General features: G+C 44.6%; 1 protein-coding gene across 2 annotated transcripts in view; it reads right to left on the reverse strand.

Moving 5' to 3' along the window:
- Nucleotides 1-27,819, reverse strand: part of LOC139411534 (spondin-1-like) — a 124,344-nt gene that overhangs the window by 83,439 nt on the left and 13,086 nt on the right. For both annotated transcript variants that reach the window (XM_071158008.1, XM_071158006.1), the window contains exons 3-6: nucleotides 26,646-26,779; nucleotides 19,292-19,365; nucleotides 18,332-18,454; nucleotides 12,208-12,356 (exon numbers count right to left, since the gene is read on the reverse strand). In XM_071158008.1, the coding sequence (XP_071014109.1) occupies nucleotides 12,208-12,356; nucleotides 18,332-18,454; nucleotides 19,292-19,365; nucleotides 26,646-26,779 (480 nt within the window). The remainder of the gene's footprint in view (nucleotides 1-12,207; nucleotides 12,357-18,331; nucleotides 18,455-19,291; nucleotides 19,366-26,645; nucleotides 26,780-27,819) is intronic.

The following is a 27,819-nucleotide window of genomic DNA, read 5'->3' on the forward strand; positions in this document are numbered from 1 at the left end:
CAAATATATATATTTTTGTCTAGTTGTAAGATCTTCAATCAGTTTAATCTGATTGTCACTCTCTCTCAGTATATCAGTTTTTTGAATACATTTTCGCCAATGTAGTCATAGGCCTAGAATAAGATGGTGTTACTTGCCTTATGAGCATCTGTCATCTAAAGCAGAGAATAGCTAAACTCACATATTGTTTACATGTTGAGCGATATGTTCTCAATTTAAAATTATACCAGTAGTGTACAGTTTATGAGGCAAACCTCTATGTATCACTGGCCCTGGGTTAGCTAGTGACTTGGCTAACACAGCTAACATTTTAGGTCAATAAATCAAATCAAATGTTATTGGTCACATACACATATTTAGCAGATGCTATTGCGGGTGTGGTGAAATGCGTGTGTTCCTAGCACCAACAGTGCAGTAACATCTAACAATTCACAACAATACACAGAAATCTAAAAGTTAAATCATGGAATTAAGAAATATATAAATATTAGGACGAGCAATGTTGGAGTGGCATTGACTAAAATATAGTAGAATAGAATACAGTACATACATATGAGATGAATAAGCAGTATGTAAAAATTATTAAAGTGACTAGTGTTCCATTACTAAAGTGACCAGTGATTTCATGTCTGTGTATACAGGGCAGCAGCCTCTAAGGTGCAGGGTTGAGTAACCAGGTGGTAGCCGGCAAGTGATGGCTATTTAACAGTCTGATGGCCTTTAGAAAGAAGCTGTTTTTCAGTCTCTCAGTCCCAGCTTTGATGCACCTGTACTGACCTCGCCTTCTGGATGATAGCGGGGTGAACATGCCGTGGCTCAGGTGGTTGATGTCCTTGATGAGCTTTTTGGCCTTCCTGTGACATTGGGTGCTGTAGGTGTCCTGGAGGGCAGTCAATGTGCCCCCGGTGATGCGTTGGGCAGACCACACCACCCTTTGGAGAGCGTTTTTTTTTTTTTTTTAAACCTTATATGATTATTTTATATATTTTACATGTGATTAGGCCACGGAGAGGGCCAGAGATAATTACAGACACCTGTGATAATCTGAAGTATCCAAAAGGGCCACTAGACGTCTTGTGATAAATTGCATAAAATCCTTGAAAGTTACCAAATTTCAATAGTTTACAGGCAAACTTTGAACGTTTCCAGTAAAATACCCTCCCGTTGCAACTCTACTTCTGAGTCTACACGCACTCACCAAATATACTTCCAAATATAAACCTCTCCCACTCACCTGCTGTCTCAATCTGACCTGTTCTCTCCCACTCGCATACTCTCACCTGCATGTCTTCCATTCCAGATATCCTGATCCTCTCCCACACACAGGTGGTAGCTAGTCTCTTTAATTGAGGCTCCAATTTATTTAGTCTCGCAGTTATAATTAAGCAGGCTAATTGATGTACACACTCGCCTGTACTTTTGCTTCACAGAGAGTAAAGCTTTCAGAGTCTATTATGACATTAAAAACCCCTAGAGTTGATTGACGCCTTCCGCATCTGAGCTGGAAAGTGGCAAAGACATCCCAAAAATGTGAATTCTCGCAAAAACGGCTGTAGCGTCAAAACTGTCTGGGCTACAAACTAATATGACCCCACTATGATGTTCTCCATTTTGTTCTATGACCCCCACAAGTGTCACGGGGCTCATCTGAAGATTCTGAAAACATTTTTGGGAAGTATGGAAGTAGTTTTGTGCCCATCAAAAAAGATAGTTAAATATAGGACATACACTTCAAAACATTATTCCTTAAGATACATTTTGTAACTGTCTTTTTTGCCATTTATGAATGTGTTATTCAATGTGTTTTAATGGGCTATAATAGTAAAGGCCAAATGCATGTTTTAATATACATAAAGGGGTCCTAAAATTCAAAATTAAATCGCTAAATGATCCATGGTATGACCATATTAAAACAATTCCATATGTCAGCTTAGTAGAATCGCATCGGTGAGAGCAGTTCATTTGGCTCCCTAATTAGCATACTGGTAGACTACTTCTGCAGATAAATTATGAAAATATTCAATGAAGATGCTGAATCCTCACTGCAGGAACAATAGGTAGTGGAGAAAAAGCCTCATTCTGGTCCAAAATATGATAAAATAAAACTAATTGAAGGTTATAAAATCTAATGTCATGATACTTAGGCTACATGGTAATATTAAGGATATCGATATAGAACCACTGATTTGATTAGTGTTGACAATGGAGTAGTCAACTGCTGCTTTCTGTGTACCAAAGCCCATGTTTAACACCTGCTTCATTCTTCAATCATATCTGTAGGTCTATTCATGGTCGCCTGACTTTGTTGTCACGCCCTGACCTTAGAGAGCCATTTAATTTCTCTATTTGGTTAGGTCAGGGTGTGATGTGGGGTGGCCATTCTATGTTTTGTTTTCTATGTTTCTTTATTTCTATGTTTTGGCCGGGTATGGTTCTCAATCAGGGACAGCTGTCTATCGTTGTCTCTGATTGGGAATCATACTTAGGAAGCCCTTTTTCCCTCCTTTCAGTGTGGGTAGTTAACTTTGTTAGAGGCATCATTGCCCTGTTAACTTCTTCGATATAGGGGGCGCTCTTTTAATTTTTGGATGAAAAACATTCCCGTTTTAAACAAGATATTTTGTCACGAAAAGATGCTCGACTATGCATATAATTGACAGCTTTGGAAAGAAAACACTCTGACGTTTCCAAAACTGCAAAGATATTGTCTGTGAGTGCCACAGAACTGATGTTACAGGCGAAACCCAGATAAAAATCCAATCAGGAAGTGCCGCATTTTTTGAAACCGCCTCATGACAATGACTCCTTATATGGCTGTGAAGGAGCTAGGAGTCAGCTTACGTTTTCCACGTTTTCCCCAAGGTGTCTACAGCATTGTGACGTATTTGTAGGCATATCATTGGAAGATTGACCATAAGAGACTACATCTACCAGGTGGTCGCTTGGTGTCCTCCGTTGCAATTATTGCGTAATCTCCAGCTGCAGTATTTTTCAGTTTGTTTCTGATGAGAAGCCAGCTGCCACCACTGATAGATTATCGAATAGATATGTGAAAAACACCTTGAGGATTGATTCTGAACAACGTTTGCCATGTTTCTGTCGATATTATGGAGCTAATTTGGAAAAAAGTTTGCCGTTGTAAGTGACTGCATTTTCCGGTATTTTTCTTAGCCAAACGTGATGAACAAAATGGAGCTATTTCGTCTACACAAATAATATTTTTGGAAAAAATGAACATTTGCTATCTAACTAAGAGTCTCGTCATTGAAAACATCTGAAGTTCTTCAAAGGTAAATAATTTTATTTGAATGCTTTGCTTGTTTTTGTGAAAATGTTGCCTGCTGAATGCCATGCTTAATGCTATGCTAGGCTATCAATACTCTTACACAAATGCTTGTGTAGCTTTGGTTGAAAAGCATATTTTGAAAATCTGACATGATGACAGTGTTGTCAACAAAAGGCTAAGCTTGTGTTTCAATATATTTATTTCATTTCATTTGCGATTTTCATGAATAGGAAACGTTGCGTTATGGTAATGAGCTTGAGGCTATGATTACGCTTCCGGATACGGGATTGCTCGTCGCTAGAGGTTAAGCTTCATGGTCGTTTTCTTGGCGACATTTATCTTAAATAAAAGGAATATGTACGCTAACAACGCTGCACCTTGGTCAACTTCTTACGACGCCCGTGACAGAACTACCCACCACAAAAGGACCAAAGAGCGTGGTAAAAAGGAGGACTGGACATGGGATGACATCCTGGACGGCAATGGACCCTGGACATGGGAGGAGATCCTGGCCGGAAGGGATCGCCTTCCATGGGAACAGGTGGAAGCAGCCAGGAAGGCGAAGGCAGCTGGTAAAGGGGCCCATCGTTACGAGGGAACACGGCTAGCAAGGAAGCCCGAGAGGCAGCCCCCCAAAACATTTGGGAGGGGGCACACGGGGAGATTGGCGGAGTCAGGTTATAGACCTGAGCCAACTCCCCGTGCTTACTGGGGCGAGCGTCGTACTGGTCTCTAGTGCGCGTTCACAACCCGGTGCGCTACCTTCCAGCTCCCCGAATCGGCCGGGCTAGAGTGGGCATCCAGCCAGGTCGGAGGGTGCCGGCTCAGCGCATCTGGCCGCCAGTACGTCTCTACGGCCCAGGATATCCTGCGCCGGCTCAGCGCACTGTGTCTCCGGTGCGTCTGCACAGCCCAGTGCGTCCTGTGCCTGCACCCCACACGTGCCGGGGTCAAAGTAACCATCCAGACAGGACGGGTTGTGCAGGCTCTATGCTCGAGACCTCCAGTGCGCCTCCACGGCCCAGTGTATCCTGTGCCTGCTCCCAGAACCAGGCCTCCTGTATGTCTTCCCAGCCTGGTGAGTCCTGTGCCTGATCCCAGAGACAGGCCTCGTGTGTCTCTCCAGTCCAGTGATGATCCATGGCACGAAGCCTCCAGTGATGATCCATGGCAAGATGCCTCCAGTGATGATCCATGGCAAGATGCCTCCAGTGATGATCCATGGCAAGAAGCCTCCAGTGATGATCCATGTCACGAAGCCTCCAGTGATGATCCATAGCACGAAGCCTCCAGTGATGATCCATGGCAAGAAGCCTCCAGTGATGATCCATGGCACGAAGCCTCCAGTGATGATACATGGCACGAAGCCTCCAGTGATGATCCATGGCACGAAGCCTTCAGTGATGATCCATGGCACGAAGCCTTCAGTGAGGAGTCATGGCACGAAGCCTCCAACGAGGGTGCCCAGTCCGGGGCCCGCAGCGAGGGTGCCCAGTCCGGGGCCCGCAGCGAGGGTGCCCAGTCCGGGGCCCGCTACGAGGGTCCCCAGTCTGGGGCACGCAACGGTACTGTCACGCCCTGACCTTAGAGAGCCGTTTTATTTCTCTATTTGGTTAGGTCAGGGTGTGATTTGGGGTGGGCATTCTATGTTTTGTTTTCTATGTTTCTTTATTTCTATGTTTTCTATGTATGGTTCTCAATCAGGGACAGCTGACTATCGTTGTCTCTGATTGGGAATCATACTTAGGTAGCCCTTTTTCACTCTTTTCAGTGTGGGTAGTTAACTTTATTAGAAGCATCAATGCCCTGTTAAGCTTCACGGTCGTTTTCTTGTTTTGTTGGCAACATTTATCTTAAATAAAAGGAATATGTACGCTCACCACGTTGCACCTTGGTCAACTTCTTACGATGCCCGTGACATTTGTATAAAAGTGGGGGTGCACAATCTGGCCGGGGTCTGGGGTTCTCCTCCTGAAAACTGTAGCATTTTGAAAAACATTTTTATTCTATATTGCTTCTCAACAGGGAATCCATGTTTACTTGACAGAACACAACTTTTTTTCTCATGTTTTTGCCACAATAAACTAAATTGAAATAGTAGATTTAGTTTTTGCTACAATAAATTAAATTGAAAAGGTGGACTAGACTTGTTTTTATGACTCGATTACTAATCTACTGCCTTCCCTCAAAGTCCCACACACATAGATAGATTGACAGGTCTGAAACCCCACCAACTCTGTGACACAAAAATGCTGCCATCTTCCCTGACAATCCCTCCCACAGTGATTGATGCATCGGTTTATTATCTATGCATAGTCACTTTACCTTTACCTACATGTACAAATGATCTTGATTAACCTGTACCCCCGCACATTGTCTCAGTACCGGTACCCCCTGTATATAACCTCGTTATTGTATTCTGTTACTTTTTATACATTGGTTTCCTTACCCTAATTTTCCACAGCAACAGAGAGAATAAAATACATAATTTGAAGAACAAACATCATTGTGGCAATGCATATCTTGCAGTAAAACTGTAAACATGAAAATCATGAAGTGACTCTGAAGAGAAGCCAAGTTTAATGTTATAAAAGGTTATCTTGCTTAGAAAATAGTTCTGATCATATGGGCCTAGACAATATCCAAAACAACTAGCAACTGAATTCATCCTTCAGTAACTTTAAGTGCATAGTCATGTAATTGCAATCCCACGACTCATTTTACGAATCTGGGCGGTAAAGTTGTTAAAGTATTCAATAATTTAGCAGTATATTATGGATGGAATTAAAGCATTAGAATGTACCCGTGGACACCAAAACAGAGCTCATTCTGCATTGTTTTCTGCATGCTGGAACTCCCTGACTGGCAAATGTTTCTGTTTGGCTGGCTACTCCATGTACTTACGAAAAACACTGCGTACGCACACACACACAGAAACACACACAAACAGACACACACACACACACACAAACACACAAAAACAGACACACACACACACCTAATATATTTCATGGCAGGGAGAGTAGAAGCTTGTGAGTATAATCTCCTATTAAAGATAATACTTAAAAAAATGAACTTCCTCTCCCACTCACATGCTCTCTCAAACTGACCTGCTGTCTCAAACTGACCTGCTCTCTCCAACTGACCTGCTGTCTCAAACTGACCTGCTTTCTCCCACTCACTTGCTCTCACCTGTATGTCTTCCAGCTCAAATATCCTGATCCTCTCCCACACGCAGGTGGTAGCTAGTCTCTTTAATTGAGGCTCCAATTCAGTTATAATTATGCAGGCTGATTGATACTCTAGCATGATGAACAGCTGAAGAGAATAGGGCCACATTAGTAGGATCTGTGACTTACTAATTTTCCCAGGCCAATCATACTCCTAGAAAACTTTACCAGAACAGTACCAGAACATCTCCTCTATCTCCTCCAACTCATGTTGTGCCATCCCTCATTGGTCCAGCCTGTGGCATCTGTAGCTGTCTGCTCTGTGGTTTCACATAGTTCTGCAGTCTGTGGGCATCTGTAAGCTACTGTGCAGTAACAAAACGCACCCATACTGTTCGAGGAAATGGCAGATTTCACAATGCGTTCGAGAGAAATCATAGTCCCTTCGCCACGTTTCCACCACTCACCTGTGGAGGGAGAGTATTTTTATCAGACTGTCATTAGTGCCTTTGTAATGGCTGACCGCATACACAAATCACCTCAGTGTATGTGTGTGTGGAGGGGGGAGAGGGCAGCAATGCCTTCAGTTACACTACATCATACCAAGTTTCCTGTAAATCAGATTTGCATTTGGCTAATGAAACGTAAAGTCACATATGGCGTGGGAACTAAAGAGGAAGGAAATGTTCTCATTCGGTACATTAAGAACACAAGCAGGAACAGATCATGTGGACAGATGCACACAGGCAAGCGCACACACACACACACACACACACACACACACACAAACACGCGCGCACACACACACCATTACAGGTGTATTCTGGGTCTGTGGTCTGTCAAGACATCTATTCAACAAACCTCCTCACACATTACCCTTTCCCACCTTCATCCGTCCACAAAAATACAATCATTCTTATTAGAGCAACAATGGTGACCCTTGGAATTTTTCTAACATATCATTTAAATGTGATTAAGTGGTCCTATGTCATGTCTGACTCAAACCCTGTGTCATGTCTGACTCAAGCAGAGCAGGAGTACTGAGAGAATGTGGGTGAGGGCTCTTACATGCAATCATATTTTCATTACCAGCGAGTCACATGGGAGAGATTGTAACGAGTGCGGCAGGCAGAAGCATACGGCTGGCTCGCTTTGAAAACATGCAGGCTGTGTGGGATGGACAAACTGAATCCATCATGCATGTATCTTCACCCCTCTTTTCAACACAGACGCTGTAATGAAGTGAAAACACAAAGAACATTCTGTGTATGTAATGCACGATGTATGACTGATACGAGTTTCCTATTGGTTCATACAGAGAGAAGGCCAATCGATACGTGGTTCCCTTTTGTAAGGATACAGAGTTGTTTTGTTGAGTGTCAAGTGTGGAGTGTTTCCAATTGGTTTCATACAGAGAAAGGGCCAATCGATATGGGTTTCACTTTTGTATGAAGACTGGAAAGTTGTTGTTCAGTCCCCAGGATAGAGGCAGCGTGGGTAAAGAACACACGCCGTAAATCAAAAGGAACCCAACGGGGAGACACAGCTAGGCAGATGGCACAGTACATCTTGGTCCCGGCAGTAAAAGGAAGACAAACTCGGATAAAAAAATAAAGCGTGTGTGTGTGTGTGTGTGTGTGTGTGTGTGTGCATGCGTGCATCCATGTGCGTGTGTGTTTGTGAATGGGTTTTGTGTGTGTACAGTATGTGAGCGTGCATACTCAACGCCTGCTTGGCTTGGCAAATGAAACTTTGTATGAACATTGAGATCAGTGCACCCCTTGGCTCGCGTCGAGCCTGCCTATGAATATAAATTTCTGCTTTCTATGAATATCAATTTATAACTGCCTTCATTGCTACGTTGCTAGCCCCGACACCACACCTGTCACAAAGCAAAGCGCCTTTTTGTTTGTGTCAGCATTTATACCAAAGAGTGCTTTCTTGCTCCGCTGCTCAAAAACAGAGCGGCTCCTTCACCCCAGAGGCTAACTTTTCCTCAAGGACAAGGAGAGACTGTGTGTGTTCTCTGAGAAATATTAAAAGGGTGAACACAGTGAATGCAGGCGATAGCAAAGCAGCCCGGGGCAATGGAGCCGTCAACTCCTACTTAACACAGCATATACTGTATATACTGCACCAGCTAGTGCCCTGTACACCCTCTGAGATAACGAGAGGTTGTGTGTGACTACAGGCTCATCTCCTCCACAGCGCATACACACACACACACACACACACACACACACACACACACACACACACACACACACACACACACACACACACACACACACACACACACACACACTATAAAAAAAAACTATAAATCAGTAAAATCATTGATATTGCTGCATGTTTTTGTTTTCTTCAGTGTAGTAGGACAATAAAATAACCATAATGAGGCTATATACAAGGAGTACCAGTACTGAGTCAATGTGCAGGAGTACGGGTTAGTTGAGGTAATTGAGGTAATATGTAAAGTACATGTATGCACGCAGGGGTAAAAGTGACTAGCAGCAGCGTACAGTATGTGAAGAGTGTGAAAGAATGTAGACGTTTGTCTATCTGTGTGTGTGTGTGTGTGTGTGTGTGTGTGTGTGTGTGTGTGTGTGTGTGTGTGTGTGTGTGTGTGTGTGTGTGTGTGTGTGTGTGTGTGTGTGTGTGTGTGTGTGTGTGTGTGTGTGTACACTACCGTTCAAAAGTTTGGGATCACTTAGAAATGTTCTTGTTTTTGAAAGAAGAGCTCATTTTTTGTCCAATAAAATAACTTAAAATTGATCAGAAATACAGTGTATACATTGTTAAATTAATTTTGTAAATGGCTATTGTAGCTGGAAACGCCTGATTTTTTAAATGGAATATCTACATAGGCGTACAGAGGCCCATTATCAGCAACCATCACTCCTGTGTTCCAATGGCACGTTGTGTTCGCTAATCCAAGTTTATCATTTTATAAGGCTAAGTGATCATTAGAAATCCCTTTTGCAATTATGTTAGCACAGCTGAAAACTGTTGTGCTAATTAAAGAAGCAATAAAACTGGCCTTCTTCAGACTAGTTGAGTATCTGGAGCATCAGCATTTGTGGGTTCAATTACAGGCTCAAGATGGCCAGAAACAAAGACATTTCTTCTGAAACTCAGAAAACTCAGTCTATTCTTGTTCTGAGAAATGAAGGCTATTCCATGTGAGAAATTGCCAAGAAACTGAAGATCTCGTACAATGCTGTGTACGACTCCCTTCACAGAACAGCGCACACTGGCCCTAACCAGAATAGAAAGAGGAGTGGAGGCCCTGGTGCACAACTGAGCAAGAGGACACGTACATTAGAGTGTCTAGTTTGAGAAACAGACGCCTCACAAGTCCTCAAACGGTGGCTTCATTTAAATAGTACCCGCAAAACACCAGTCTCAACATCAACAGTGGGAAGGCGACTCCGGGATGCTGAGCTGTAGTCAATGAACAGCATTCTCACGTAGGTGTTGTCCAGGTGAGAGCGGGCAGTGTGGAGTGCAATAGAGATTGCGCCATCTGTGGATCTTTTGGGGCGGTATGCTAATTATAGTGGGTCTGGGAAGATTGTGTTGATGTGAGCCTTTCAAAGAACTTCATGGCTACAGATGTGAATGCTAAAGTCATTTAGACAGGTTACCTTGACATTCTTGGACACAGGAACTATGGTGGTCTACTTTAAACATAGGTATTACAGACATGTTAACTTTGCATTTTTGGGGACATGGACTATGGTGGTCTGCTTTAAACATAGATATTACAGACTGAGTCAGGGAGAGGTTGAAAATGTCAGTGAAGACACTTGCCAGCTGGTAAGCGCATGTCTTAAAGCGTTGCATTAAGGCCTGCAGTGTGAACAAGGCTTAAGTGGCAGCCATTATCACCATGGGATCTGGAGACAGCCAATCGCGTGTACTTTCCCCAGCAATCTCCACTGAAAACCACAGGCTACAGAAATTGTCTCTCTCTCTCCTCTGCCATGTAGAGTACTGTGCAATATTCCATATGTAAGATTTTCACATCTCCCCCAGGAGAAGGTAATGGTCTGATCCTGTTGCTTTCTACCTGGTTTAAATTGAGTTCTGTTCAGTTGGTGGGGGGATTGGATCGTTTACCATCCACCACTGGGAGAATATGCTACGGAGAGCTACCTAGAATATCAATGTAAGCCTACTGTAATAGCTGACACAGGTAGGTGAAAAGAACTATCAACCATTTGTATGTCATAAATTCTCTTATCACTCAACAATACTGTAACTACTCTGCACTGTAGGGTTAAAACTGACGCCAACCTTGCTTTGCGGCCGTCTCTCCATAAATCCTATATTTGCTCTAATCGTTTGGAGAAGGTCCAGGAGGACTAATTCAGATACCATAGCAGACAGTATTGTGGATAATACAGCCTTGTGGATAGGTGGCGGTGATGACGCACAGAGCCCAGCTCTCACAGTGTGCTCTCATTATGTGCCGTGACTCCAGGTCTTCAATATTACCCTACAATAATACACTCTATGGGCCCATCTGCTACACACTAGCACAGGCTATTTAAAGAATGACACAGAGAGAGAGCGAGAGAGAGAGAGAGAGAGAGATTGTACAGAAAGAGGAGAAGGAGAGGGAGAAGAGAGTGGGAGAGAGAGATGGAAAACTGACAAGTAACAGAGGGAGTGGGAGAGAGTGTGAAAGACATGCACAGGCATTGAAATATGGTGAGAAACTGAAACAGAGGAAGATTTTTACTAGAGGTAAAACTGCTAAACAATATTTCTTATTTAATATTTATTGAACAAGAGAGGTGCTCTCGTACCTACCAACATGACCAATTAACCTTGCATGAATGTGAACTTCATAGGATTTGAGGTCATACCCAGTTGAAAGGGACACATGCCATTAAGCAGACCATTAACCATCATTTGCATCGATACTTATAGTACAGATGTTTGTGTCTTATTTAGGTCATGGCTTGTGGAAATCATTATGCAAAAAGTATTGAATACTTCAACACACTTTGGAAAAGATTCCATGTTCCAATTCCATGGCTTTATACTGTAAATACCAAGTAGGCACTATCTACTTTGAATATCCAGAGGACGTAGATAACTCAAGTGTCCACCATGTATAAAACCACATAAAGGGGCAGGTTGAGAGACTTACTGTATGTAATTAATTAAAGTACTTTGTAGCTCACGGATCGATCAGAACGCCCACTGAGATATGTAAAATCCATTACTTACTGTAGTGATACCACAGCCACCTGGATTATCCAGAGAGTACATATAGATAGAATTACTAGAATGGGAAAAGCCCCTCAAACCATGGCAAGTTGAACAATGGCTTGAATGGGGATGGTGATTTAAATAATTTTTATGGGCTTGCCATCCTTGCCATACATAAAAGACTCATAGATCCTCCACTGCAGTAGCAATAGCACTACCAACATGTTTATAATGGATTCTCAAACTTTCAACCACGTTTGAACAACATTGCATCCCCACTTAGAATACAATGCTAGTCTGGACTCCATGTGAGGATGCAGTGAAGCATAACCGGAGAGTGATCCGATCATCTTGGTCAGATAAAAAGTGACATATTGTAGCGACCTTAACCTAACACCCAGAACATCAGCAAGGGATACAGATCTCTTGGCGTAACGGATAAGGTGTTGGCTTGTCAATTGCTGGACCCTCAAATGTGCTGCAATATTAATAGCAGGTGTACGTACATACGGCCGTGCCAAGTCTTACCTTCTGCCTGATCTCTTCCTCCATGGAGACAGGTGATCCCAGCTCGGCCACCTTCTTGATGCCCTCGCTGGCGTAGCCACCATACTCCCACAGCACGTAGTTCTTAGAGTGGGACGCTCCGATGATGGCCGACCAGTGGTTAGCACGCCCTGGTGAGGTTAAGAAACAAAACAACACCAGAATTGTCATAATCTCGTACTATTCAGGAGGCAGGCTGGCCAAACGTTTGTGCCAGTGAAAGGTTTGCACCTATTCCCATTCTGCAACGCATAATATATATTGGTAAAAGGTATGTGTATAAAAAGTGAACAAATGTAATTAAGATAAGATGAATGTAAGGTTACGGAATGTTCTATTTATTATACACTTTGAAAATGACAGATAATGATTCATATAGAAGTAATGTACATGTCAAATCGTGACAGTAATTATAGTACTATTTTACAGGTTTTTTTTACATCAGAGTCTCAGTACCTTACTCTCAGTAAATCTCTGTAGACATTTACGCTCGATTGCAAAGAACAAGTAGAACTTAACATGCTACTGAAGGTTACCACTGGAATTTTTTTAACACTACTAACGAAAGGGAGATTACGTGCACCTGCGTGTTAAACTAAGCTTAATTGCAATGAAAAACACACAAGGATAAACCATCAGATCAGTTGATCTCTTGTTACCGTGTCAAGAGATTATGATACCAGACAGCTGGTCTAGATTCTCTACTTCTGCCCCCAATGAAATACTGACCAGTAGCATCGGAAACCCGTAAGGCTGATGAATGTAAAAAAATACTTATTTGAGTACAAGAATTGTAGGCTAGACCATCAACATTAGTTTTCATTCATGTCGGTAAACAGAAGACAGTAGATTTGCAGTGGTAAACGACAAAATGTTTTATTTTGGTTGTACAGAACTATTGTCAAATAGATAAATCGCCCTGAGTCTGATCATGAAGTAGGACTAAATTGTTCTGATGACAATACCAACCAGAGGGGGAAATAGTCTGATAATCTTGACATCTACGTTAGGGAGTTGTAAATCGATGGCCAATGTGGGTTGAAATTGAGATCAGTTGTGTGGGTGACTTTAGTGTGTATTGATGGTTTAACGAGAGATCAGATGGCAATAATCTGGTGGCTTTCGATGGTTGCAATTGGCCCATACAGTCTATTGCAATGTTCAGAGAGACACAATGGTTAGCTGTTCAAGGCTATAAACAAGTAGGAAAACGTATATCCGGAGGCTGCTTTTCTGGTTAACGGCAGTTTTAACTCCGTGTCATTAAGACGAGTCTCCTTCGCCACTAGAGGCGATAAAGTCCAAGACCACTGTTATTCTACCCACAAGCAAGCATACAAGGCCCTGTCTCATCTGCCATTCGGCAAATCAGATCACGACTCCGTACACCTGCTTCCTGTTTACAAGCAGAAGCTCAAACACGAAGTACCCGTTGAGAAATGGTAACCAGAATCAGATACTATGCTACAGGACTGCTTTGCTAGCGCTGATTGGAATATGTTTCAAGACTCCGCCGATAAAAATAAACGAGCTAACTATCTCCGTCACCAGCTTCATTAGGAAATGCATTTGCGACTTTGTCCCCACACTGAAGGTTCGATGCTTCCCCAATCAAAAGTCCTGGATTAACACTGAGGTTGGCGCTAAACAAGAGGTCAGGGCTACAGCACACAGGGCTATCGCGCCCGAGTGGCGCAGCGTTCTAAGGCACAGCGTCTCAGTGCTAGAGTCGTCACTACAGACCCTGGTTCGATTCCAGGCTGTATCACAACCAGCCATGATTGGGAGTCCCATAGGGCGGTGCACAATTGGCCCAGCGTCGTCCGGGTTAGAGTTTGGCCGGGGTAGGCCGTCATTGTAAATAAGAATGTGTTCTTAACTGACTTAACTAGTTAAATAAAGGTTAAATAAATATAAATGCATATCGCAGGCAACCCTGAGGCTACAGCTGAGAGCCGGAACAAAGAGATGAGAAATCCCACTATGATCTCCGCAGCGTAATCAAACGATCAAAAGGACAATATAGGAATATGGTGGAATCATATTATACAGCCTCCGATGCCCACCGCATGTGGCAGGGGCTACAGTCCATTACAGATTACAAAGGAAGACCCAACCATGATCTGCGAAACAATGCCTCTCTACCAGACAAACTCCATGCATTTTATGCAGGCTTTGTCAATAACAATATTGTGCCGGGTGTGAGTGACACCACTATTGCTCCCCGAGGCCAATGTGAGTAAGGTCTTTAATCAGCTCAACACCTGCAAGGCTACGGATCCTGACGGTATTCCATGGCATGTTCTAAGAGCATGTGAAGAACAGCTGGCAGGCATATTCAGGGTAATTTTCAACCTCTCCTTGTCCCAGTCTGTAATCCCCACATGTTTTAAGATGACCACCATCATTCCTGTTCACAAGAACTCTAAGGCTTCAAGCCACAATGTCTACCACCCTGTAGCACTCACATTTGTAATCATGAGGTGCTTTAAGAGACTGGTTATGGCACAGATTAACTCCACCATCCCAGACACCCTAGACCCACTTCAAATTACATACTGCCCCAACAGACCAATAGACAACGCAATCTCAATTGCAATCCCCACTGCCCTCACCCACCTAGATAAGAGGAATACCTATGTGTGAATGCTGTTCATTGACTACAGCTCAGCATTCAACACCATTGTCCCCTCCAAGTTAATCACCAAGCTTGGGACCCTGGGACTGAACACCTCCCCATGCAAGTGGATCCTGGACTTCATGACGGGCTGACCTGAGGTGGCGAAGGTAGGCAAACATCACATCTGGGGGTTGAGAGCTTCAAGTTCCTTGGTGTCCACATTACTAAGAACTTAAAATGGTCCACACACACCTCAGGAGGTTGAAAATGTTTTGCATGTGCCCTCAAATCCTCCAAAACGTATACAGCTGTGCCATTGAGAGCATCTTGACTGACTGCATCACTGCTTGGTATGGCAATAGCACCACCCTCGAGCGCATGGCGCTACAGCCCAGTACATCATTGGGGCCGAGCTCCCTGCCATACAGGACCTCTATATTAGGAGGTGTGAAAGGAAGGCCTGAAAAATTGTTAAAGACTCCTACCAGTCAAGCCATAAACTGTTATTTCTGCTTCCGCACGGCAAGCAGTGGCGGTGCATCAAGTCTGACACCAACAGGTTCCTGAACAGCATCTTTCCCCAAGCCTGCTAAATAGCTAACTAAATAGCTAACTAAATAGCTAACTAAATAGCTAACTAAATAGCTAACTAAATGGCTACACGGACTCTCTGAGTTGACCCTTATTTTTGCACTCTCTCTATGCACCCTCACAGCACCCTCCCTACACACTCATACACACTGACACTCCAACACACACACAAACGCTCACTTTATCATTTGCTCACACACACATAATATGCACATACATTTATACTGACTCTACACACACGCACGCACGCACACACGCACACCCACTCACATACAATCACCATATACACTGCTGTTACTCTGTTTATCATATATCCTGATGCCTGGTCACCTTATCTATATACATATCTACCTAAATCACTCCAGTATCCCTGCACATTGTAAATATGGTACTGGAACTGACCCTGTATATAGTGTTCTTCTTATTTCATATTTTTTATTTCTTATGTGTTTTTGTTCTACCTTATCTTATTTTTAGTGTTACATTGTTATTGATTACTACGTTGTTGAGTTTAGAACTTGCAAGAAAGGCCTTTCACTGTACTTGTTCACGTGACATTGAAATACTAAAAACTTGAAACTTGAAATAGCATACTGAGTTTCCAACTATGAAGTCAAACTTCGGTCTGCTGATGCAATCTATTGTCCTCTCTTCACTTCCCAAGGTCAAAGACCTCCGAGTGGATAATTATCTTCTTTATTGCTACAAAATAAACTCATATCCCACCTCCTCATCCCTCTCTCCTCTCTTCGTCAGAGCAACTCACACACATTATCGGAAAGTCTTTGTTCAGCAAAGCTAGGCACTCTATCTGACCACTCAAATCCTCCTTTCTCATTTCCTTTTGCAATTTATAACACTCCTCTGGCGTGATGGGGTGTACACACACACACACACACACACACACACACACACACACACACACACAAATAGGGGAAGCGGTCACCACAAACTCAGTAAGGTTAATCCCTCTATATCCGTCAGAACTGTATCCAATCTCAGTCATATACTCTGATGTTCCACAGCCTATTTTCATACTCTCTGCAAAACTCCTTCCATCTCTTTCTCTTTCTCTCAGTCTTGCTGAATTGAGCGACGTGATTGCTCATATTGCTCATTTTCAGCTTTGTGTGAGTCTGGTAGAAATACTATTGAGACCCCATATCCACTGAAGACATGAAATGACACTTGAGCTGTGAATCCCTGGATGTAACATCAGATCCATCCAAACCACAGTGCAATTCTCTGGTACACTTAGCCACCTGAGTACCAGTCATGGCTGTCTTGGCTGGGCTCTCTCTACCCGTCTCTCTCCTGAGTCTGTCTGAATGGGTTCAGATAACCAGGAAACCTGCTGGCAGATAATGGTTGAATAGCTTCTCAGCGGCTTCTCAGCGGTGTATTACATATTATAAACTGGGTTGTTGAGCCCTGAATGCTGATTGGCTGACATCCATGCTATGTCAGACCGTATACCATGGGTATGACAAAACATGTATTTTTACTGCTCTAATTACATTGGTAACCAGTTTATAATAGCAATAAGGCACCTCAGGGGTTTGTGATATATGGCCAATATACCACGGTTAAGGGCTGTGTCCAGGCACTCCACATTGTGTTGTGCTTATTAGCCATATACCACACCTCCTCGGACCTTATTGTTTAACTATAGTCACACAGAGGGGGAAATAAAGCTGTGCATGTGACGATGGCGGGAGCGAGGAGAATAAAAAACCTGCTAGCCTGTTTTAGAGAAACCTTCAACATCAGAATGTATGGCATCGGCCCTTCACGTGTGCCTCTCCTCTGCTTGAAGGACGAATGGACGCCTTGTAAAAATATCAGCCTGACGTGACATTGTGCTGTATCTTCTTCTCTCTCTCCCTCTCTCTTTCTTCTCTCTCTCTCCCTCCTGCTGCTAGCAATGAAGAAGCAGACACTCACAGACCATCATGACCGTGGATAGTGTGTGAAAACGGTTGCTAAAACCTCTTTTAGCAATGGTTCTATCTGTGTTTGATTGACAGTTGTTATATAAAAAACACAGGCACATTAACAAATAATTACCGGATACTAATGATGCTTGGGGAGGAAGTTGTAGATGGTGATCTCCTGTTTGTATGACAACCAGGGATGGTTACCTTGGCTATGACTTTGTGGTGGTGAGGAGAACTCAATTATAAAAACCACAAAACCAATAATGGATTTCCAAAGACACAGAGTGGAAACGCATGCACACACACACACACACACACACACCACACACACACACACACACACACACACACACACACACACACACACACACACACACACACACACACACACACACACACACACACACACACACACACAATGTAACAGAGACAGACATGCACAAAAACAGAAAGACACACAGGAAGACACACACACTCCTGTCTCTCCTAAGCCAATAAATTTGGGTGTTGCTCGATCTGCAGGTTTATCTCACTGTGGGACTCCATGCTAATCATTATATTGATCTGGGCTGTGTGTGTGAGAGAGAGGAGTGTCTTAGAAGGAGGGGAGAGCCCCATTTCAATTCACACCCTGCCTGCCTGCTGGGGAGTCAGGCTCAAGGTTATACAGTGCAGCACCTCAGACCGAGGCCCAGGGCCAAGCTGGGGGAGGAATGAGACAGGGGCCTGGGGAGAGAGTATCCTGGGGTGGCCATGGAGGTTGTAGTATCCTTGGAAGACTGTGATGCTGGGTACTTGAGCAGTAGGGCAATTTTATTAGTAAAGGGGTTATTTTGAAGCAATGGAGGCACCAACTAGGGTAGCCCTGGGGTGAAATGGGGGACTAACTAAAGTTATCTTTCAGGGATTAAATGGGGTATGTACCTTGGTAATTTGGAAGTTGTTATGGGGTACTTACGAGGGTAGTCTTTGGGGTGCACCTTCTCTGACCAGTTGCCGTGGAAGGTGACTCTGTACTTGGCTGTTCCACAGGCACAGCAATCCAGCAAAGGCTTCTCTGTGGTCTCCCCATACAATGACTCTGAGAAGAGAAAGAGAGTGAGAGTGAGAGAGAGGGGGGGGGGGTTAAAGGAGGAGAGAGAGTTTGACAGCAGAGAGAGGTATAGGGTTGTTATAGGTAGGGGACAGAGGAGGGGAGAGGAGAGGAGATGGGCTTATTTACTGTGGTTTGAAGCAAAAGAATAAGGGGAAATTAGATATATTAGGCTTTCATATTGAGCTGTCTTTTGAAAATAAATACATGCAACAGAGTTGCTATGAGAAGGTCACTGAGTTGAGAAATATGAGAAGTGCAGTTGTCTTAAATGTCCAATTCCTTCCACAACTGTGTGGTTAGCTCAGATGGAGAGGAGAGGATGAATATAGGCTCCTGATTTTGCCTGGTTATTTACATGATGATGTGGTGAAGAGATAGAAGAAGGGAGGGAGGGAGGGAGAGAGGAGGAAGGGTGAGAAAGGAGAGAGGAGGGGGAGGAAGGGGGAGGGAGGAGGAGGGAGGGGTGAGGGAGGGGGGGTAGGGAGGAGGAGGGAGGGAGGAGGGATGGGTGAGGGAGGGAGGGAGGGAGGGAGGGAGGGAGGGAGGGAGGGAGGGAGGGAGGGAGGGAGGGAGGGAGGGAGGGAGGGAGGGAGGGAGGGAGGGAGGGAGGGAGGTGTAAAGCTGTTCTTTTGATCAGTCTCCGTAAATTCTCTATCCAATGTCATGCAGAGATTGGGAGATACAGCACAAGTGTAAAGATCCTGACCCAGTAAGGGAAGAGAGAGTAAGACAGGAGATGCTGAGATATAGTAAGGGAGAAGGAGGAGGAGGAGTGGAAGATATGTAGTGCCCTTTACTACGTCTCAGTAATGGAGGACATACCTTTCTCACACATCCTCTTGGTGAGAGAGCCTTCATCCTGGAAGTAGATGATCCTCTTCTGGACAATGCTGGCCCTGCAGAGAAAGAATGAGTAGGGGAGGAGGGTGGGAGGAGAAGAGGAAGTTTCAGGTTATGAGAAAGGAGATAGAAAGGTTGGAAAGAGAAAGCAGATGAAAAGTGAAAAGATGAGGGTAAAGTAGAGATGAGGGTTGAAAGAGAGAGGGAATGAACAGAGGAGAAAATACAAGAAAGGATGAGAGGAGTACAAGGCAGGAGATCAGGTGTAATAAGGGAGGAAAGAAGCCGGAGATGAGGGAGAAGGGAGAGAAAGAAGAGAACAGAGTTAAATACTCATTTCAGCACAGGGAGTAACCGGGGAGCATTTGGAGTAATGTTGAACTCGGGTTGAGTGTCTGAATGAATAAATCCTGGGGAGGAAGTGTTCTTGTGCATCCACATTCTAATGTGTTTCCAGACAGGTCTGAGATCAGACGCTACAGCAGGTCTGTGTTATTCAGCAACATGTACCTGTGCTTCCAGACAGGTCTGAGATCAGCTACTAGAACACACAGGAGAGCTGAATCACAGGGACTATCAGACCGGAGGGATTTGCTAGCAGAAAGTGTTTATTAACATAAAGACGTGTATTTAGCAGGAGAGAGATGAGGTTGGAAATGAGATTGAAAACCTACAGAGAAAGAGGAAAAGGAGAGAAAAAAGTCTGAACGTAAGCTTCCCTTTTGAGAAACGATCCCAGAGCTAAAGTCCTGCTCCTGGTCCTGGCAGAGAGACTGTTCTGATAGAGCTGTCTGGGGGCAGAGCCACAGTGTGCTGGGTGGACACAGGTCTTAGTGGGGCCTTGACATGCAAATCAGACACAAACAAACCCATTCAAGGGCCAGAAGGGGGCCCGCGTGCGGGCCAGAAACGATCGCAAGCAAATTACTTTCATGGCCCAACAGCTGTCACAAACAAACTCCATTCAGGTGCCGTACATTACATCAGACTTGGCTACCCACAACAGGCTGCAGGTTTCCATGGTGATAGTGGGCAGAGGGTAGCAGAAGGGTGTAGGTTCTAGGCTCTGGATTGTCTGGGTCCTGGGTCTAGTCCAGGTGGATCATGTCCAGCTGGACTGTTTATGGAGCAGGAGTCCAAGCTGGGCCAAGCCCACTGCTGTCACTGTCCTCTCCCACAGTCACAAAAATAAAGAGAGGGAAAGAGAGAAGGAGAGGGAAAGAGAGAAGGAGAGGAAAAGAGAGAAGGAGAGAGAGAGAGAAAGTAGATGTAAAAGAGGAAAGGTAGAAAGACAGAGAGATGTACTATATGCTCATCTCAGGAAGTTGTGGTAGTGAGGAGAAAGGGCACAACTAAAGAGAGATACAAGACAAGGACAAATAAGACAAAATCATTAATTTCACCTTATCCTTGAAGGACACACTCCAGATGAGCTGCTTTGAAACAATACATTATCTCTCAATTCTGATGGGATTCCAACCTATTCCCCAAGCAAACCTCCTACCACTAGAGCCTCCCGAGTGGCACAGGGGTCTAAGGCACTGCGTTGCAGTGCTAGAGGCGTCACTACAGACCCGGACCCAGGCTGCTTTGCAGCCGGCCACGACCCGGAGAACCATGGGGCGGGGCACATTTTGCCCAGCGTCGTCCGGGTTAGGACGACGTTTGGCCGGCCGGGATGTCCTTGTCACTTAGTGCTCTAGCGACTCCTTGTGGTGTGCCAGGAGCATGCACGTTGACTTTGGTAGCCAGTTGTATGGTGTTTCCTCTGACACATTAGTGTGGCTGGCTTACAGGTTAAGTGAGTAGTGTGTTAAGAAGCAGTGTGGCTTGGTATGGCTGTGTTTCGGAGGACGCATGGCTCTCGACCTTTGCCTCTCCTAAGTCCGTATGGCAGTTGCAGCGATGGGACAAGACTGTAACTACCAATTAGATGTCACAAAAACTGATTTTTTTAAATGATAAATAAACCTACCACTCTCCTGTCTGTTTCTCCTGCCTCTCTCCAGAACAGGGTGTCAGGGGGATTATGTTTGAGGAGGCTGTGTCAGGCAGGCCAGTGACAGCTATATACCCCTATTAACATAACACAACACTCTCTTCATCTCTCTTTTTCTCACCCTCTCTCTTGCTTTTGTTTTTTTAGAAATGTTTACTCTCCAATGCACACAGCAAGACAGAGACAGAGAGGAAAGAGAAGAGAGAGAGGGAGAGAGAGAGAGAGAGAGGGAGAGAGAGGGAGAGAGAGAGAGAGAGAGAGAGAGAGAGAGAGAGAGAGAGAGAGAGAGAGAGAGAGAGAGAGAGAGAGCTAGAGGGAAATAAGAAGATAAGAAAATAAAGCATAAACACAACAGATCCCATCCATAAACAAGGTATGGGTTTGGAAGGGGATAGTAGCAGGACATGAAGAAACCTGTCTGAGTGGTGTACCTAGAAGTACAGAGGTGACAGGGGTACCCCACCCCAGGCGCTCCTAAACACACCCCCAGCATATCTCTAATTGTTCACACTTTAATTCAATCTCACCCCAATTTCAGATATCTCTCCCTGAGTGAGCCGCTCACAAACTGCCTCACTAGCTGCCCACTTTCTGGGGCCGGCCAGGCAATCAGGCACAGTAATGCTTATTTAACATCCAATTTAAATTCTATCAATGAGACGCTATTAAAGCCAGACTCACTTTCCTGGCTCCAAGCCGCCGATGGTTATCGCCTCAAAAGCGCTCTGGTGTTAGGGTGGGTAGGAGGGTGTGTGTGTGTGTGTGCATGTGTGTGCGTATGTGTGGCCAGGTGAGAGAGGGATAAATAAACATAGCTATTTGTTTACAGTTTGTTACTTTGGGAAAGCACATGCTGTACCAGTTTCATTGAACCATTCCTACTCATCTCACATGTAATAACTGCAGAGTTAGACTGCCATTCTCTCTGGGAAGGCTTTTTAATCTACCTGCCATTGTGTTCATGTTATTATATTCCTGGAGATTTCAAATAGGTTTTGACACTATCATGTTCTGACTGTCAAAACTGTACTACACTGTATGTCAGGTGAACCTGAAAAAAATAATTACTTTTTCTGTATAAATTAACAGAAATATAAAGATTCTACAGGGAGTGTGGTCCAGAAATCAGACAAATGTCTGTTCCTTTTTGACCCCCATAATCATGGTGAGCCAGATCAAACCACCACACTCACTGTTTCCAGCCTCCAGGAGACAGCAGCTACTCCTCAATTACAGCTAACCATCAGGGAGGAGAGGCCGTCATACCACAGCCTCTCTAGCCACAGCACTAGAGGAGCTCTCAAAAACTCTGACGGTGCTCTGAACTAATCACTTTCCACACAGACAAACTGAGCGATGATGACACTAAACACAGTAATACATACAGTACACATCTACACATGTTGTATTACATTGTATTACACACACTCACACAAACGCACATGCACACGTACACGTAAACACACACAAACACACACACAGGCACCAGACACATGCACAGTCTGTTATTCCATAATAGTTATTGCCAGAGGTGTCTGAGCTAACCAGGTTATTTGACAGGTAGGCAGACAGGCAGGCTTAGAGCGTTGAAATTAAAAACAAACATTCCTCTGCTCGTATCAATAGTGAAATCACTCATTCTCTGATGGAACAAATACAATTGTAGCTGGGGTAAGGTGGGCAGACACTCCCCCAGGCTGGCAGCGCCAGTCACGTTCATTGTTTATGGGGCTGTCATGGTAATAGAAGAGGGGGAATATATCTAATGGGGAGAGCCCCATTTTCTTTCTCTGGTGATGATATCTCTGGGGAGATACCTCCCGCTGGACTGTGATTTATGGCCAGCTAGTTCAGGCTAGGTTGGTTGTTTTGTGCAGCTCCCCATTACCCCGTGCCGTGTAACATTAAATCGCCTGTTGCGATTAACCGTATTGCACCTCTCCGTCCATTAGTTATTTAAGCTAGTAAAGTCACTAGATCGGGAAACCCGTAAACGCCACACTGTAATCAACCATTTCAGATTCAATGCTGCCTGCGTGTCTGTGTGCGTGTGCGTTTCTGTCTGTCTGTCTGTCTGTCTGTCTGTCTGTCTGTCTGTCTGTTTGTCTGTCTGTGTGTGTCAGCGATATACAACAGCTTCTCAATAATAATCTGTCAGCATGATGTTTAGGGGTGCACCTAGCCCACTTCACTGACAAAACTTTAATAAGAGTGATCACCCAGTAATTCAACTTCCCAGTTTAATAAAAACATTTCCTTTTCAACTATGGACCTCTCCTCGCCTGGTGTCATCACTCTACAGTGAAAAAAAAGCTTCCCCACTGGACGTACCTTCGTATCACATCCCCACTCCACAACGTCCACAAGTGACTATATCTCACTCTCTCCTCATCTCACATGCTGCCTCTCTCTTTCCATTCTGTCCATTCATCTCTTCTATACTGATCACTCTTCCTCTTGTATTGTCTCTCTCCCGCTTTCTCTGCCTCTGTCCCCCACTCTCTGTCCCACCTCCTTTCTCCCAATAGATATAAGATAGCTGAGAGGTAAAGTAGGGGAAGATGCCTGCCTGTCTGATTAGTGTGCTGTGGGAACAACACAACTACACCCTGGTTGAGAAAGGCAGAAAGAGTGAAGAGGAAAATGAGAGAGGGGGGAAGGAATGAAAAGGGTGTGTAGTAGAGAGAGAATCCGCCAGGAGAGAGAAGAGTGTGTGTAGTAGAGAGAGAAACCGCCAGGAGAGAGAAGAGTGAGTGAGAGTAGAGAGAGAATCCGCCAGGAGAGAGAAGAGTGAGTGAGAGTAGAGAGAGAATCCGCTAGGAGAGAGAAGAGTGTGTGTAGTAGAGAGAGAAACCGCCAGGAGAGAGAAGAGTGAGTGAGAGTAGAGAGAGAATCCGCCAGGAGAGAGAAGAGTGAGTGAGAGTAGAGAGAGAATCCGCCAGGAGAGAGAAGAGTGTGTGTGGTAGAGAGAGAAACTGCCATTAGAGAGAAGAGTGAGTGATAGTAGAGAGAGAAACCGCCAGGAGAGAGAAGAGTGAGTGAGAGTAGAGAGAGAATCCGCCAGGAGAGAGAAGAGTGAGTGAGAGTAGAGAGACAAACCGACAGGAGAGAGAAGAGTGAGTGAGAGTAGAGAGAGAATCCGCCAGGAGAGAGAAGAGTGAGTGAGAGTAGAGAGAGAATCCGCCAGGAGAGAGAAGAGTGAGAGTAGAGAGTGAATCCGCCAGGAGAGAGAAGAGTGAGAGTAGAGAGAGAATCCGCCAGGAGAGAGGAGAGTGAGTGAGAGTAGAGAGAGAATCCGCCAGGAGAGAGAAGAGTGAGTGAGAGTAGAGAGAGAATCCACCAGGAGAGAGAAGAGTGAGAGTAGAGAGAGAATCCGACAGGAGAGAGAAGAGTGAGTGAGAGTAGAGAGAGAAACCGACAGGAGAGAGAAGAGTGAGTGAGAGTAGAGAGAGAATCCGCCAGGAGAGAGAAGAGTGAGTGAGAGTAGAGAGAGAATCCGCCAGGAGAGAGAAGAGTGAGAGTAGAGAGAGAATCCACCAGGAGAGAGAAGAGTGAGTGAGAGTAGAGAGAGAAACCGACAGGAGAGAGAAGAGTGAGTGAGAGTAGAGAGAGAATCCGCCAGGAGAGAGAAGAGTGAGTGAGAGTAGTAGAGAGAGAAACCGTCAGGAGAGAGAAGAGTGAGTGATAGTAGAGAGAGAAACTGACAGGAGAGAGAAGAGTGAGTGAGAGTAGAGAGAGAATCCGCCAGGAGAGAGAAGAGTGAGTGAGAGTAGAGAGAGAAACTGACAGGAGAGAGAAGAGCGTGTGTAGTAGAGAGAGAATCCGCCAGGAGAGAGAAGAGTGAGTGAGAGTAGAGAGAGAAACCGTCAGGAGAGAGAAGAGTGAGTGAGAGTAGAGAGAGAAACCGTCAGGAGAGAGAAGAGTGAGTGAGAGTAGAGGGAGAAACTGACAGGAGAGAGAAGAGTGAGTGAGAGTAGAGTGAGAAACTGACAGGAGAGAGAAGAGTGAGTGAGAGTAGAGAGAGAAGAGTGAGTGAGAGTAGAGAGAGGGAGGGAGGAAGAAAGCCAAAGAAAGGTGGAGTTCAGAGACAGAGACGAAGGCAAGGAAATCTCATCACTCACTCTGACAGGCACATAATAACGTGCATTAATAAGAAATGCAAGCCTTTTTTACGCCCATACACACATAATGACGGCACGGTGAGAGATTTAAACGGGGCAGGAGAGAAAGTGACAGGCCAACTGAACTCTTTAATAATGCAGAGATTAGCATGCCATGTAGGGCACCACCCTATGTTTCTGTTCCTCTCTCTCTTCTCTCTCTTCTCCCCCCACTGGGTACACACTGGTTGAATGTTGTCTCCATGTCTAATTCAATGAAATTACGTTGAATCAACGTGGAATAGATGCTGAATTGACGTCTGTACCCAGTGGGTCTCTCCTCCTCCTCCTTTTCTCTCTCTCTCTAGCTTATACACTCTCCCTCACACACACTCTCTCTCTCTCTCTCTCTCACACACACACACGCACACTCGCTCTCTCTCTCGGCCCTACCCTCAACCAATATCCTGCCTCAATGCATGGGAGTGTACTGTGATCTGTGTTTGGTACAGGTAACTAACACATACTGCACCTAAACAAGCCCTGGAAGCACATGACACGGCAAAGGAATCAATTAATGTCACCCCAAGCCATTGCAGATATTATGCAACATACATTCTTGAAGAAACATTGATAATCTATTCCGAGGGAAACCTTTAGGCTGGGTTTGGAGTGGAGAGGAGTACAGTAATAACTTTCCATGTACAGTAATAGGACACATGTGAGTACGATACTGTATGTAAACTTGCCTGAGGGGTCCACATACAGCTCCTTATTCACAGTATACAATCAATCACAGACTGTCACAGCTACACTGGATTTGTGTCACCAACTCTGGTCCTATACACAAGCTAAAGGTTGTGAATGACTTGTTCCAGCCCAGCACTAACACACCTGGATGAACTAATCACCAAGCCACCAAAACACTGGTTTGATGAATCCGATAATATTACCGTTGGTCTGGAATAAAAACCTCTAAACACCGTAGATCTCCAGTACCAACGGGTGGTGATCACATATGGCTGCATCCCGATTCTCCACACTTCTCCCAAAGTGCGCACTTGCACATTGGATTGAGGTAAGTATTGGCTGGAGGGAGTTTCCACTGTTGTTGCATCCATAATGGGGAGTGTGCAGGACAAGTGCACACTTCAGGAGAGGGGTGGATAATGGGGACGCAGAAAATATAGATCCTTACTTCAGGGTTCTTCAGAGAACCCCAAGTACATGTACCTACTTGAGGGTGACACAACCAGAGGCGCTGGGGGGTGCTGTCCAGAACACCTGGATCCTGGTGCGTCTCCGAGGGGTACTCTCTGTCACTGCCGGGGGACAGTTGATCATGAACTGGGTGTCCTCTTCATCGATGATCTGTATAACACATATAAACAGACACACACACACACACACACACACACACACACAGATGGACAGACAAAGACACACACACACACACACACACACACACACACACACACACACACACACACAGCATGGATTAGATTTAAATAAGGATAAGCAATTGAGGAAAGATAATATAATTGTAATTGCCTGGTACCTTATGTTCTCTCTGTATTATACCATATATTTCATTACTATGTATTTACTATTGTCATATGATTCCCTCTCTCAATGTGAGTTCAAGTGCAACTTCATTTAACTGCCATTAGCTCCCATTACCAGGCCTAATTAGAACGCTTCAATTAGACATTATCTAATTCATTAGCAACATCTGTTCATTGCAAAGTAATAGTACATTTTGGCATTTCACAAATTATTTTCAATTAAATAAATGCTATAAATGAATTTGATCAATTTTAAGCTCATTGTGTCATTCTACACTATGACTCAGTGGATACATCTGGCTGGCATGCAATATAATATATTGTGTTTGAATAAGTCTATCCTATAGTGGCAAATTGACAGCTTTACAGATGGACAGCAAATATATAATGGTTATTTCACACACGCACGCATGCACGCACGCACACACACACACACACGCAAACACACACACACACAAACACACACAAACACACAAACACACACACACACACACACACACACACACACACACACACACACACACACACACACACACACACACACACACACACACACACACACACACTCACAACCTCTGTGTCACGCACCAGTAGTTATACTGTAGGATCGATAGCGCATTTCACAGACATACTGCATGTGGCCAGCCCCGATTCTTAGCAAATTAATGAAGTGCCGTCCTTGAAGGGTCATTTGTGTGTGCGCATTTTCAGCTCCAATTGCTTTTGGTGTGTGTGAGTGCATTATGTGCGTGTGTGTGCGTGCGTGTGCGTGCGTGCGTGCCTGTGTGTACGTGTGAGTGTGTGTGTGTGTGCGTACGTGTGTGTGTGCGTGCGTGCACGTGCGTG

The sequence above is a fragment of the Oncorhynchus clarkii genome, chromosome 6, assembly GCF_045791955.1.
Source record: "Oncorhynchus clarkii lewisi isolate Uvic-CL-2024 chromosome 6, UVic_Ocla_1.0, whole genome shotgun sequence".
Taxonomy (NCBI): Eukaryota; Metazoa; Chordata; class Actinopteri; order Salmoniformes; family Salmonidae; genus Oncorhynchus; species Oncorhynchus clarkii.